The 14797-nt window shown below is 39.3% G+C and overlaps 1 protein-coding gene and 1 long non-coding RNA gene across 3 annotated transcripts; one reads left to right on the top strand and one right to left on the bottom strand.

Moving 5' to 3' along the window:
- Window positions 1-1121: 1121 nt before the first annotated feature.
- LOC128612019 (uncharacterized) lies at window positions 1122-10071 on the bottom strand. 2 transcript variants are annotated; one of them, XR_008386663.1, is made up of 4 exons: window positions 9657-10071; window positions 3369-4258; window positions 3071-3247; window positions 1122-1494 (listed from the first exon to the last, which is right to left on the bottom strand). It is a non-coding gene; the product is annotated as an uncharacterized LOC128612019 (long non-coding RNA). The 2 variants fall into 2 exon arrangements; XR_008386662.1 differs by having other exon boundaries at window positions 3071-4258.
- Window positions 10072-10967: 896 nt separating this feature from the next.
- Window positions 10968-14796, top strand: tmem178ba (transmembrane protein 178Ba). The gene is made up of 4 exons (XM_053631205.1): window positions 10968-12068; window positions 12684-12788; window positions 13867-14004; window positions 14121-14796. Exons 1-4 carry the CDS (start codon window positions 11714-11716, stop codon window positions 14378-14380), a joined length of 858 nt encoding a protein of 285 aa, XP_053487180.1. The 5' UTR covers window positions 10968-11713; the 3' UTR covers window positions 14381-14796.
- The last annotated feature ends 1 nt before the right edge of the window (window position 14797 follows it).

The raw sequence follows: 14797 nt of genomic DNA, 5'->3' as shown, positions 1-14797 counted from the left end.
CACCTCCAGAAGTCACTGACTTTTGACCTTATCAGCTACAAGATAAACAAATGATGGTTCAAGTTCCATGTTTGTACCGTTTAAAACATGCATCTCATGCTTGTTTTTTGTAACACTCATGTAGTTGTTTTTGTGGGGGGGAGGATTTTTATTTTTATTTTCTAATTTTCTTATAAGGATTGCGCTACAATGCTTTTATTTGTCAGATGCTGACAAAGGCATGGTCTGTGATCTATGCAAGGGTATTTTTGTTTCTTCCTGTCATTTATAATTTAACCATATATTTAAAATCAATAAATTTTTAAGGATCAGTTCTCTGGTTTATGTGTATTAATCATTTTTATTCTTACAGTGCTTATCAGTGCAGGGCACATATTGTGTCTTGGCTGTCGAATGTTGAAGGAGAGTGGAAAAACTAGATTGGCTACGCTGTTACAGTAGAGTCACCTTTTGTCCTTAGTAAAAACTTTTGCCTTACTCATGGGTAATTAGAGTAGCAGAACACAGCAATCTAAGTGGAAATAATGAATGAAATGAGCAGAAGAGAAGACATGTCTATGTGTGTGTAATCCTAAAGAAAGCATGTACCCTTGAATGTCCTCTTATTGTTTTAATGTAATCAAAATTGCAATCGAATTTGAATGACTTTTGCATTCTTATTAATTCATTACAGAAAAATTTCATACTGTCACAGACATTAATATCATTATATCATGTGTTTGCATCTTATAAACCATGGAAGGTGAAACTTTGTTAAGCAGAGAAGATCTCAGGGAGGTGATTTGATAAATGTAATCTTTACTTTTTCAGATACATTTGTTTTCTTTTTTTTTTCTGGTCCCAGTATTCAGCCTTTTTCTCAGCATGTCTTAAAATTCAAATTCAGACTCTATTCAACAGACAGTTAGGCCGTATTTCAAGTCAATATATAAAGTTGAGTGCAAAAGTATGCATAACCTCAGGAAAAATAAAGAAGACTAAAGAATCTACTTAAACGAACAATATTAATAGTGGTAAATTAAAATGAGTTATGAAATTTGTATCTCCCTTTCTGCATGTGATATAAAATATCATATAAATAACCACCTTCATCCCTTTTTCATATCCTCTCAGTTGTAATATTCATATTTATTTATTAGATCTCTTCAAATGTCAACAGTCACCTGGCCAAGAAGTTTTACTTTAATTTAGATTTTTAGTGAGTTAAATTATGGATCTTAAACATTCAAATGTAGATTACACACCTTTGAAAATGTAAAGATTATGAAAATTCATATTCTCACAGTCACATTCATTCACTCGTTCATTCATTGTGACAGCTAATGATTCTGGGTCTGTTGGTGAAGGAGTGTATGAATGGTGCAGCTCTGCTTAATGTTTCCTCTCTGTGAAGATCCACTGCACTCCTCTCTTTCGCAGATCTGCAGCTTGTCTCTTCTCTCCTCTCTGCTGCAGCCTTGGGTGTGGGTTGGGTTGGAATCAGGCCGAGTGCATCTTCCTCAGGAAAAGACAGACACAGAGAGAGAGCGAGATATTTGACAGTAAACAGACAGAGGACTGTATCTTATCTCAGTTCTGTCTTGGGTTGATATACCCAGATGTGTGAGCTATCATGATCTTTCTGCTTGCCTACTCAGTCTCTGGCACCTTTGGAGTAGCATATAGTCCTGGGTTACTGCCAGAGGGGCCACATGGTCCAACAACTCTAACTACACCTTTTGATTGAACTAGATCTACAGTACAGAACCAGTCATATTAGACTGACAAACTGACAAACAGTAAATTATAAACATTGTCTTCAGTGAAGAGTTGGTGCTTCTGAAACGGTTGCATATTCAAATTTACTGGGCTGAGACAGAGGTTTTTTTGTTTTGTTTTGTTTTTTTGATTGATTTAAAAGTGCAATCAGCGATTTTGGCAGATGTTAGCTGAATATGGCTGTTTTGGCACTCCAAACATGTACAGCTCCTCTGTACAGTGTTCTCACGCCCCATAAAAACACATGCACATGTGTTGCCTAAGCAAGAACACCTGCATGGTGGTCCATTCTGAAGGGATGCAGCCCAATAGGGGACAGCGAAATGCGAATGCCCATGGAAGTCATTTGTTCTGTCATGCCAAACTGAAGTGTTGAAAAATGTTAATTTCAGGGAGCTCTCCAAAACAATCTTTACTGAACTGACCAATTAATGGACACTTGACTCTTGAGAATCTTTATGCTGTTGGTCAGAACAACCAATAATTTTACCTGATGTATCTGTAGAGGTTGCATGAAATGAATGAATGGATGGATGGATGGATGGATGGATTCATCTATTCATAAATTTCCATCCATCTTATGTAAACTTTATTCTGGTCAGGGTTGCGATGGATCCAAAGCCTATCCAGGGAACACTGGGCATGAAGTGTTTCCCTTAATTTAAATTGGATTGGCCACCAGTCCATCGCGGGACAATTTCAATACTAATTTCAAACAGAGAGGTCTGATGACAGACCGATTTGTTTGACAATTTTCTAAAGGATTTAAAGGTATAATCAATGGTTTTAGCACAAGTGAGCTAAAGCTAGTTGTTTTGAAATACTCAAAAGTGAAAAACAAAACATGCTTATGTTGCCTATGCTACTTATGTTGCCTATGCCTATACCTGTGATCTCGTCCATTTTGAAGTGATGCCCATTCTGAAGCCCATGTTGGACACTGTAGGATATTGTAGGTCATCAATTCTATTCCCGACATTCTTTGGACTGTTATTATTCAGAATATAAAAACTGTAACAGCAATGTATACTTTTTTTAAAAGAATTTTACCTATACATGTAATGGCTTCCAGGTTTATAGTGTTATGGAGGGTCTGTACTAGATACAGCCTGGAGCTCATATACTACATTTGTAATTGTTTATGTTTGTTAATTAGCCTACTTAACAAAATCAGACTAAGTGGACTTTATCTGGTGGCAGTGTAGGTAAAGTTTCACTGCTTACTCCATCGGTTTAGAAGTGTCTGTGAGTTGAAGTGAATTCCAAAAGGCTGTTACTACTTCCGACTACTAAGGACAACTTAACTGCGTACCTTCGGAGGTGTAGGCGTAGTTCTGATCACTTTACCATGGACCTCAGTCATGACTGCTAGTGCAAGGAAAGGAACTTTCTGAATTGGCAAAACGATTAACAGGCAAATAGAGTCATCTCCTCCTTCTCAATGATTGGATGTTGGTCCACATCATCTGTTCTTTCTCCAGTATACAGCCTGGGGAACCACAGAGACAAGCTGATTTTGAAAACTGATCAAATGTACAGCCAAATATTACAAAAAGTATTCTGAAATGATAACAGCTTAAGCCGCCTTTAATGAAATAGGCATTACATACATTTTTACAGATGTTTATCTCCTGCTCCTGCATTGTAATTCTCCAGATATAAAAAGAAAAACCTCAAAAGCATAAAAACACATACATTTGCATTAAACAAATTATACTTTAGTGAAATGAAATACATACAATACACCATATAAAGATATTATTATGTTAATTCCGAATATATTGCATTATATTTCTCATAATGCAATACCAACAGAAGTTTATATTGCACATCAAAATTCACATATTAATGCGTCCCTCCAATCATCAACATCATCTATTTATTCTGTCTTGTCTTTTGGTCCACTTTATGGCCTTCTTCCTCTTTACATTATCTTCATATTGCTGCTGTCAGCCATGGTTAATAATTAAGACCATGGCCATCATTTCATCCATCTTGAGTAAATGCGCAGGGATTGTTGTCAGATGAAGGCCAGTAAATGTCAGCGCTTGCGTATAGATAGCTAACGTCACTGCACACACACGGCCCATTTGTGAAACTTGAACTGTTGATGTGAGGGTGAAATAGTCCAGGCAAGAAGTATTAAACTGCGCTGGTGTGCACAAAAAGTCCAAACACACTAGTGTGGCTTTGTCATGTAAGCATCTGCAGAGATTTACATGTGATGCGTATGTTTTAAACATTCATTGTGGTGGAATATGGAGCCCATATGTTGTGGGCCAGAAGGAAATATACAACCAGTCAGTGTGTCATTGTGTCTATCCATGCATCTGCACTTTCCCTTTTTCGCTCAGTCCATCTGTCCATCTATCTGTCCTCTCCCTCCTCCCATCCAGCCTGACTGGGTACCTGAGCTGGGCTTGACCTTGCTGATTGCAGTGATATGATCTCACCTTACAGCCTCTCTCTCCTGTCCGCACTGCTGCATCAGCCTGCGGCACTGAGGAGGAACACACACTTTCACTCATTACACACCACAGCGCCATGCCGTGCAGTTCACACTAAAGCAATCGATGTTACTTAGGTTAAGATATATGGCTCATCAATCATGGATGGACAATCATGCTTGTGAGCTGAGAGACATAGAATAGCTTATAGGTGCACTGGGAAACTTTTCTGTTTATCTTATGAGACTATAACGTTCCTGTTAACTCAGAATTTGAGTGTTGAGAATACAGTGATTGAAAAGGTCAAAGGAAAGAGGGGTGTTGAAATGGGAACACAAAACTCTAAACATCAAACACTTATTGCTTGTGTTGAGTGGGCAGGGCGATAATCCATAAACTCCAATTGTGGTAATTATGAAGATTGTGAGGAAAGATAAAAGAATTCAAAGTTAATATTTTCTGTGACCAAAACTTTTTATATATATATATATATATATATATATATATATATATATATATATATATATATATATATATATATATACAGAGAGAGAGAGAGAGAGAGAGAGAGAGAGAGAGAAAGACAGATAGATAGATAGATAAAATGATTTTAAGTTACAGGTCTTTACCTTTCCCACTATAGGTAATGATTAGATTTTTCTCTTGACTCAGCAGTTCTAATCTCTAGCTGTACATGAACACACCATTAAATCTGATTACTGTCTGGTTAAATTATCTAGTAGTATGACAACTTGCACACTCTGTGCTGTGTTCACTAAGCGTTTTCAACGTAGTGTCCATCTTCATTTTGCATTTAAAATTTGAGTCATCACCCCCTCTCTTGTCCACTGTGAATCCGCCCCTCTGGATCACAGGATACCCAGTGGCATTAACAGGGAATTGTTGGTGCTGTTGTGAAAGTCACGCGTCTAAGTGCTCTTATCTTATATTGATTGATTGTAAGATGAGCCAGCAGTGACAAGTAAATGGTAAATGTAATTTAATGCATGCACTGCACCAGCACCAGACTGCAGCAGAGAAATCATTTAAATACTCGCCCACATTTGGAAAATGACAAAATGAAACGAGTGAATTTGTGCAGAGAGCATCATCTTTGTTGAGTCACAGTGTATTCTAGTAATTGATATATCTGCGAACCATCTTTCTCTCTCCCTCTCTGCTAAGAGCAGTCAAGGTCAGAAGGCTCTGCCTCTCCTCAGGCTCCTGCAGTCTTCCATGAAACACAGAATTCAGCAGTTTAGGGTGCCTGCATGAGTGAGTGTGGGAGAGAGAGATGCCTACAGCAGAGACAAGTGCACTCATTACTAATTCAGCATGAACTGTAGCGTTACATTATGCTATCACTGAGATAAGCACACGAAACAATGCAACCAGCTGAGTATATTGTTAGCGCTGTTTGGTAGAAAAGCCATTTAAATCATATGCTTGATAAAAGGTTTGATAGTTTTGAAAGACTCGAGATTGGTTTCAAACTGAGAATCATTGGAGCAGCTCTGCACCTTGTTAGCAAATGAAATACTGCCTACATTAATACAGATTTATGCAGCACTGTATTGAGAATATTAATTTGAGAACTGAAAGTGAAAAACACACATACAGCAGCCTGCACATAATGTCCTCAGCATTGCTGCAGAATTTGCTGCAGGATGCACTGGGATGCACAGGTGCGGCATAAATGTCTGTGTGTGTGTGTGTGTGTGTGTGTGTGTAGAAAATACTGTATACTGCATAGTCCATAAAAAAAACTTTCCTGTGTAATAATATAGCTAATGTTTGGTCTAGCGGTGAGCAATGCCACCCCCATAGCTCTTTCACTCTCTCTCTCTCTTCCTCACCCCAGCTGCTGACTCATTGCCACTGGCCCAGAATATGCTGCCTTCCTGCATTACACACATGCTCACCTTCTTCCATTAGTGCCAGATCAGCATTTGTGTAGGAGTGGGGAGGGGCTGTTTAGCAAAGACTCATAAGTCATAACATATATCATATCATAGATCATATCATGCAAAAGGAATAATCAAGGCATCTGATTATCATGATCAGATATCAAGATCAATGACATGACAATTATTAATATGTTAATTATTAATTATAAATTTTTTAAATATTTGTTTTGGTGGGGAAGGGGGCAGATACTGCTATTTTTTAGCCTATATACTAGATAAGTGTGTGATATTAATGCTACAATTATCAGTCACCAATATGAATTTATTGCTGATGTTTACTTAAAGCAGCAGATTGTCATTTCTAGAGCCCTCTTCTGGCTGTTAGACAAATCTCAAGCTCATTTCTGGGCCAGAAAAATAAAGTCTTTAGTTTGTCCGGCTTTCTCAGCTCCTTACCTGCACACTCTGCTCTAAGTTCTAAAACCTTTAACTTTCATTCTAATACCACCGGAATAATGTTAATCAGCCAAGCCGGGTCTCTGCTGTAACTCAGTGCAACTGCGTTATACAGCTGCATTGCACTGAATTTTGAGTCCAACATTTGCTGGCTCCAAGACTTCAACACGATTTTATTGACGAGAATGTCACTGAAAATGGTGTGAGAAAATAAGCTCTTGCTTTTTTTTTGTTTTAAGGAGTTAACAGCGAAACCTGACCATAACCCCTCGTGTCTGAAATTGTTGAAATGTGACTTCATATTAAGTGCCATTGTAACTGCACAAGCACACGCAACCACTAACTTCTCACAGGAATCATGAAAATACATCAACGGTCAAATTACCACCTGGTATACTCATCACAAAATATCTCAGTATTGATATATTTAATATGTTTCAGAGTGGAGTTTTTCTTTTAAGATTTTTTTGTGACATTTGTAATCCACTTAAACAGTATGCTCAGGTCAGCTTATATAGAAAGCAATAGTCATATTGTTTTAATAACCTATGATTTAAAAATAGTTTTAGTTGCAGTAATAGTTAGTTGACTCTGCAGTGATGTGAGAGCAGATGGAGAACATTGCAGGGATGAGCTCACCACATGCAGTATTACACACAATACCAGCAGTGTATATCATCTACATCACACTCATGGGGCTACAGAGAAGCCACTAGCATAGAGCGGGATTTTTCACAGATTGTAAAAGCATTTTCTGTCACCAATTAACCGTCAGAAATAGCTGAGACAGTGCAATTATTCTCCACTTTTTCACAGATAAGTGTTTACTATGACACTTATGTCAAATCAGAAAGCATACACAAAAATTTGATCAAAAGCATTTATGTAGCTGGACAAAACCATTTAATACGAATGAATAAATTAGTTGTTTTTGCTTGTATTGTTCTACTTATATTTACAGTATTAGATAGACTTCATCAAGGGTTGGCGCCTGCGGACTGAGGCTGAGGGTAAGTGCGCTGCTGCCATCTTGTGGACACAAGTGGAACACCACCTATGTGCCAAATCAAAATGGACATAATCATATAATTAATGTTACCCTTCCTCAGTTTTACAGCATGAAATGGACATTTCAGCTTGTACGAATCTATTGTTAAATCTACAGTCAAATGTACAAGACTGTTTGAAAATTGATGGAGTCGATTTCAAGAGTCGATTCCAGAGACACTTGTTTACATTCCCTGCTGAAAAAAACCCCACACAACAATAGAAACCTTCACAGAAACTAATGGTTTCCACTACAAATACCATTACAAACAATCTGTTGTTGGCCATTAAAACCATTACACTTACCATTATTGGTCATTAATGGTATCCACTAGAAATAACATGCCATCAATAGAAGGTGACAAATCACCAGTAGAGACCCACGGGGACCATTACAGTTTCCATTAAAACCGATACATTTCCCATTATTATATGTAAAACCATAACAAATTCTATGAGGGTTTCTACTATTTTTTTTTTGTTTGTTTGTTTTCCAGCATGATTGACAGCATTCATCAGACACCATTATCCAAAGAGACTTACAGAAGTGCTTTATAGTCTCTGTCAAAAACATTTCCTCATGCTATCATCAACCTAAAGCCCTGTCAGAGGAGGTGTACAGCATGAAAACAAAACACACAAGGGATTTCTTAAAGAATTAGATTAATTGCTAATTCAAGTGCTTGGTGAAAAGACCTGGTATGTATGAATAGTATGCATGACAAAGGAATCTGACAAAATTGACCTTTTATGCTAATAATAATGAAAACATTAATATAATTCCATTTATCCATCCATTTTCTGTACCGCTTAACCTACACAGGGTCGCGAGGAGCCTATGCCAGGGGACTTGGGGCATGAGGCAGGGGACACCTTGGATGGGGGGCCCAACCCATCGCAGGGCGCCCATTGGACTGGGTTACTTTTAGAAACTAGAAACAAACCTTCTGGAAAACGTTCCTGCAACATTGTTTCGTCTCACAGCAGGAAGCTTGTTAAATTAACAGCGCTGACTTCATTAACCAAAATATAACATTCTCAGAACGTTATAAAATGTCATACAATGCATGTATTTGGACTGGGGGAGGAAACCGGAGTACCCAGAGGAAACCCTGAAGCACAGGCAGAAAACATGTAAACTCCACACACACACACACACACACACACAGGGTGGAGGCTGGATTTAGCAATATTATTTGAAAAGCGAAAGCTAGCCAAATGGTGATCTTCTAGTCACTGTGAAGTGAAAGTCGACTCCTAGGTTTTTGACAAAATACACACACACACACACACACACACACACACCAGCAATAACCACAGCATCACAATTGCTTATTTTTGAAGAAATGTTCAAATAATAGCACACCAACTCTTTGACCAGGACTGGATATAATGATTACACAAGGCAACTAGTTCAAAAAACTCTGGCGCGGAAACTAACCAACCAGAAATAATCATGGGTTACAGGATATGACGTGTACAGAGCTATAAAAGTAGCTGCAGCTGGGGTTTGTGTTCAGGAGAGCACATTTTCTAACCCTAGGTAGGTTCTTGCTTCCTGTCCGGTGTAATTACTGTTTTGCCTCCAGCTTTCAGTAATCAACAGGAAGTTTTTGATGGCGTTCCTCTGTTTTGTAACAGTAAAAAAAAAGCTAGGAGAGTGCTCTCTGAAGCTCGGTGTCTCCGGTGTGAGCGTGCGGTGTTGTGGACAGCCATGCTGCCGCTAAGAGTTCCCCCGCTCTGCCGCACTGCGCGCGAGCCCGGAGGATCAGCACACTGAGCAGATCAAACTGAGCATGGCTACACACACTGCACATCCTTCAAATGGTGCTGCACAACTAGCTCCTGCTCAAACACATGCTTTCGTAAGCGGTTTAAACTCGCTGTTTTACGGTTTCAGAGCTGTGTTAATTTTTTAAAATTTAATGTTTAATGATTTGAAATGTTTTATTCTCAGCCTGCACGTGGGCGGCAAGCCGCAAACAGAGCTTTAGAAGAAAGCTGCAGGTTTAAGAGTCCCACAGCAAACAGGGCCACTAACCTTAGCTTTTGGAGCTGTTTTTATAAAGTTGTGTGTTTTCGTTAAAAGTCAGCACTGTTCCTTTTTCCACCAAGACTAGAAGCGAACCTTCTGGAAACGTTCCTGCAACGTTATTTCGTCTCCTAGCAGGAAGCTGAGCAAATTAACAGCAGCGAGTTTATTAACCAAAATATACCGTAATCGTTCAGTTTGAACGAATCTTTAATATGATTCGGGAGTTTTGTCTCAGAGTAATTAATTCATTTTTGTCCGCGCATGCGCTGCAACATCCCAATAGGTGCTGTGCCGGAAACGGAAATGATTAGTTCACCTCTCGAGTCTTCGGGTTCGAGTCGTTCGTTCTTCACGTCACAGCCCCACTGCAGTCACGTGATGAACTAACAGACTGCATTGCCCGAAAGACCAGCTAAGCTATTAATCCCCCCCCCCCCTCATAATTTGACCTTCGCTGCATTAAGCTAGAATTTATTAGATAGTTTATTAAGTACTGGATGTGTTGAGGAATTAACATGTAACATTTTAATTATATTCTGCTGAAATGAACAAAATGATTCTGGAGGGGGATTCGTTCATTTTGCTGAACGAGATTCAAAGATCCGAGTCAGTAAAATGATCCGAACTTCCCATCACTAGTTGCTTGCTGATAAGTACCTTTTTATATTGGAAATTTAAATGTGTGAATATAGCTACATCTAATTAAATATGTAACATTTCCTAACCAACAAATCTCTTCTTTGGATGGTGCAAAAATTTATTTTATATATATATATATTTGCTTGATTACGCCTACTGAAATATTTCAGTCAACGTTCAGGCCTGTTGTACATGTTTCAACAAAGGGTTTTTTCCCTTTCAACAAACTGCAGTAGGAAATGATGTATTAAAGAGTCACAGTAATTATCTGTTCCTTTTTATTATTAATGCTTAAATTAAAAAATCTTAAAATACTTTTGTTTGTAGTTCCTCTCTTTTTGCAGGTTGCTCCACTAGAGGTCACTAACTTCTTAACATGAATTTTCTTTTTGTTTGTTAATAAATAAATAAATAAATAAATAATCCAATTTCATTGCCTTTCAGAGCCTGCTTTCTCTTTTTTTAAAAAAAAAAGAAAAAAAGGACAATCTGATGGGTTCTTGAGTCTGTTGTGTAAAAACTTAATCACTTTTCAACTTTACAAATAAGTGTTAATAGGTGTAATATTCTGCCCAGTATATGAACTCTTAGGTTAAGTACCTACTTGAAAGTAGCCTATATTTTTAAAAAACAAAAAAAATTATATTTTAGTGTTGTTTAAAGTTTTTTTCACTGGACTACACTCTCAGCGACCCATGTTATCAAGTTGAAATAATAAAGCCAACAGTTGTGTTATTGTCTGGAATACTTTATATATGGACATTTAATGTAATTGTTTAGTCAAACATTTAATCCTCAGGGCTGAATTCTTAAGGAACTTTGATGTCTATCAAATCAATCTAAACTGATTCGGAAATATCTTAGTTTATTAGTTGCAGAACTTAGGCAGATTTATTTGAAGCACCTCAGCTACAGTGGAAATGTGAACAGTCTCCTATGTATGTAATGCATTAGCATAATGAATATTTATGTCTGTGTTATGCCTCTAGGGTATAAACACGGCTAATTTATTACGATTAAATGAGGATACAATTTAAATATAATGCGTCCTTATGTATTGTAATGTAATATGTAGATATAGTAGCCTAGGCGATGAGGAAGCATTATCTGTGTACTGAAAAAAAATAGCTTGTTTTATTCACTACAATGAAATATTTCCGTTTTGCCCGATTGCCATAAGTCAGTGAATGCGGTTCAAGGAAGAGCGGAAAGGTTGGATGTGATTTGCCGGAGTCTCGCGCAGACAAGCCTGCCGTTAGCGGTGCACTGAACATTTCACAGCCCTTCTATGATTAATCGAAAGCGCGTATTTGCATGTGAACATTATTCATTGTATTGTCGGGGCATGCTGAGATTGTTTTGATCGGATGGAGCTGCTGGTGGTGCTGGGCTGCTGATGCGGCCTGAGCGGATACGTTGCTGCGATGGCGATGGGTAAATGGCTGCTGTACGCCGGTCTCGCGCTTTCTCTGCTCGCTTTGTGCTTCCTCACGGTTGCTATATCCTCCGATCACTGGTACGAAACGGACGCCAGGAGGTACAAAGAGCGCTGTCGGGTTTTATCACGCCGTCGCACAGACCCGGGCTTCATCTACATCCCGAGCCACAGCCTCCCGCTGCGCGAGCCGCGGCCACTGATGCTGCGCGAGCGGAGGGAACTGTTCGGCGCGAGCGCGGCAGACGAGTGCAAGCGCCGCTACAACTCCACCACCGTGGGGCTGTGGAGCAAATGCTACCGACTCGGCTTCGACCGGAACATCGAGGAGCTCATTAAGAAAGGTGAACACCTCCATCAGCCATTTTTTTTTTAAAACAAGCATTTCGTCCAGTCCAGCAGTGTCTAGTGATGCTTTAATGGCATGCTTAATAAATCAGCTAAAGCTATTACAGTGTTGACACTAATGTTTTTCCTCACAACGCTTAGGCCACATCACTTCACAGACAAATTTAACACCAAACTGAGATTGTTCCCATTCTGAAACATATGCTGAGATGTGACTGTCAAACCCTTCCAGATCTTGACAAGCAGACACATTGTCCTCAGACACAAGCTGCTCCATATCTCTTTGCTACTATTTATATTTATACACCTGACAGCTTATAAAGTGCACAAATAAATAAGTTGTAAATTTTGATTTTACACACGTGAATGATAAGCCATTTCCTGAACGCCACATATATAGATAGTTAGATATGGAGCATATGATCAGGAGCAACACAGGCAAAAGCCATCTGTGTAGCTGACTCATGCTGATGCTCATTATGAATACCACTGGCTCTTTTCCTTTGTCCCAGCTCCAGTCTTTCATATCTCTAGTAGTACGCTTCAACTTGCTCTTGTGTCACCTGATAACGCTTGGCCTAAACTTGACCTTTTCTTTAAAATACACTTAGGGACTATTGAGAGGTGCTCCTACATCAAGTACTACTACACTTCGTCGTCTCTGGTACAAAAGGATATCACCAAGACCATTCAGCAGGACGACTGGCATGCCTTGCGTAAGTGAGATGTGCTCTATATTAGGAGAATATTCTGAACGTTGACACTTTATATCATATAGGTCAGGGATTCGCTAACTTTTTTTTTTGCTGCCAGAGACTCCTTAAAATGGAAAATAAATTCTATGGAAACCCCTTAGTCAAGATTTATTTATGTACATAGTCCAACTATTCAAATATTGGGCACATTAGATTGTAGCTGGCATTATTTTATAGGCCTACTTGTTTTTGAGAAAGAAAAAGAAAATCAGGGACTTCTACCCAGGCTTCTACCCAGCTGAGTGAGGCAAACAGGGTTGTAACTAGAAAGTATGGACCACAAACACTCTTTACAGGGCGCACCGTGACTTAGTGGTTGGCATGTTTGCCCCGGGGTTGGGGGTTCGAATCCTGCCTCTGACCTGTGTGCGTGCAGTTTGCATGTTCTCCCCATACTTCGGAGGTTTCCTCTGGGTAGTCTGGCTTCCTCCCCCAGTCCAAAAACATGCGTTGTTGGCTGATTGGCATTTCCAAATTGTCTGTGGCATTTGAAAGTGTGTGTGTGATTGTGCCCTGCGATGGTTTAGCACCCTGTCCAGGGTGTCCCTCACCTCGTGGCCTGAGTTCCTTGGCATATGCTCCAGGCTCCCTGCGACCCTGTATAGGATAAGTGTCACAGAAAATGGATGGATAAATGGAAACACTCTTTCCATTCATATAATACTATAAATATATACATATTACTATAAATATATCCAGTCATTGTTCAGCTGTAATCTCCTGCATTCAACACCACCTTTCACCCCTCTAGCAACAGCCTTGTAAAAATATGTACATAATCCAAACTGCTGCCTACACATGCTTTTGATATGCTACATCATTGTATTAGCTAACCTACTGTTCATGTTGACTTCAAACTTTAGGGCCTACCAGTATTAAATGAAGATGATTAAATTAGGAGAATCATTCCAGAAAATGATAAAACCCTCATGAATAATTGGTGAAATGTCTTTACGATTATATTCCAAGCCACTTTGTCACATTGACATACATAACTGGAAATCTTTGATGGACATTTGATGCACGACTTGTTCCTCAGACTTGCGCCGGATGACAGCGGCCTTCATGGGCATGGCTCTGTCCATCATCCTGTTTGGCTGGACGATAGGACTGCTGGGCTGCTGCTGGGATCAGGGCCTCATGCACTACGTGGCTGGCCTGCTTTTCCTCATGGGAGGTAAGAATTGCAGCATCAAGGCCATTGCATATCTAATAAGCTGTCCTGAGGTCATTTCCCATTTCAAGCTTTTTTGCCTTAGCATTAAATGTTATTAACTCTTATTTTTCTCATAGGTACGTTTTGCATCATCGCCCTGTGTACGTGCGTGGCTGGCATTAATTTCGAACTTTCCCGCTACCCAAGCTACATGTTCAGCCTCCCCGATGACATAAGCCATGGTTACGGCTGGTCGATGTTCAGCGCCTGGTGTGGTTTGGGTCTCACACTTATTGCTGGTTTCTTCTGCACTCTGGCACCTTCCATTCAACCTCCTCCACCACCTAGCCGTACTCCCTACCCCAAATCCCGCATGGAGAACGGCACGGTGTGCTAAACTACTATGGAAAGAGCAGGAGATGTGAAAGAATACATGCCTTAACTATAAGTGACATTCTGAACTTTTTAAAGGGAGTGAACACTCCACATGTAAGCGTGGACAGTCTGCGTGTGGACCTTCTGCTACAAAAGCGGTTGTACAGACGTGATCAGAATATCCTCGATGGAGCAGTTCTTGTTCTGTTTCAGTGTGCATTTTCTTGATTTGAGAGGAGACTAACATTTCACAAGACACATACATCAAAGTTAAATATTTGAACATGTATATATATCCGATGAAAATAATGTCACTAACATTACATGCTGTTGTGATGTGCCTATTAGATAATAAAAACTCTTATTTTAAAGCAGTGTACATCATTTCTTTACTTTATGATGACTACAGAAATAAAAGGGGGAAAAAACATTAAAACAG

The sequence above is a fragment of the Ictalurus furcatus genome, chromosome 8 (assembly GCF_023375685.1).
Source record: "Ictalurus furcatus strain D&B chromosome 8, Billie_1.0, whole genome shotgun sequence".
Lineage (NCBI taxonomy): Eukaryota > Metazoa > Chordata > Actinopteri > Siluriformes > Ictaluridae > Ictalurus > Ictalurus furcatus.
The sequence above is the reverse complement of the archived record's forward strand: the minus strand, read 5'-3'. Positions and strand labels throughout refer to the sequence as shown.

What these genes read in the sequence shown, in the direction of transcription:
- tmem178ba (XM_053631205.1), top strand. Translation starts at nt 11,714, where the DNA reads ATGGCGATGGGTAAATGGCTGCTGTACGCCGGTCTCGCGCTTTCTCTG. An exon ending in GGACGACTGGCATGCCTTGC is followed by an intron (nt 12,789 to 13,866) that starts GTAAGTGAGATG and finishes CTTGTTCCTCAG; the next exon opens with ACTTGCGCCGGATGACAGCG. An exon ending in CCTGCTTTTCCTCATGGGAG is followed by an intron (nt 14,005 to 14,120) that starts GTAAGAATTGCA and finishes TTTTTCTCATAG; the next exon opens with GTACGTTTTGCATCATCGCC.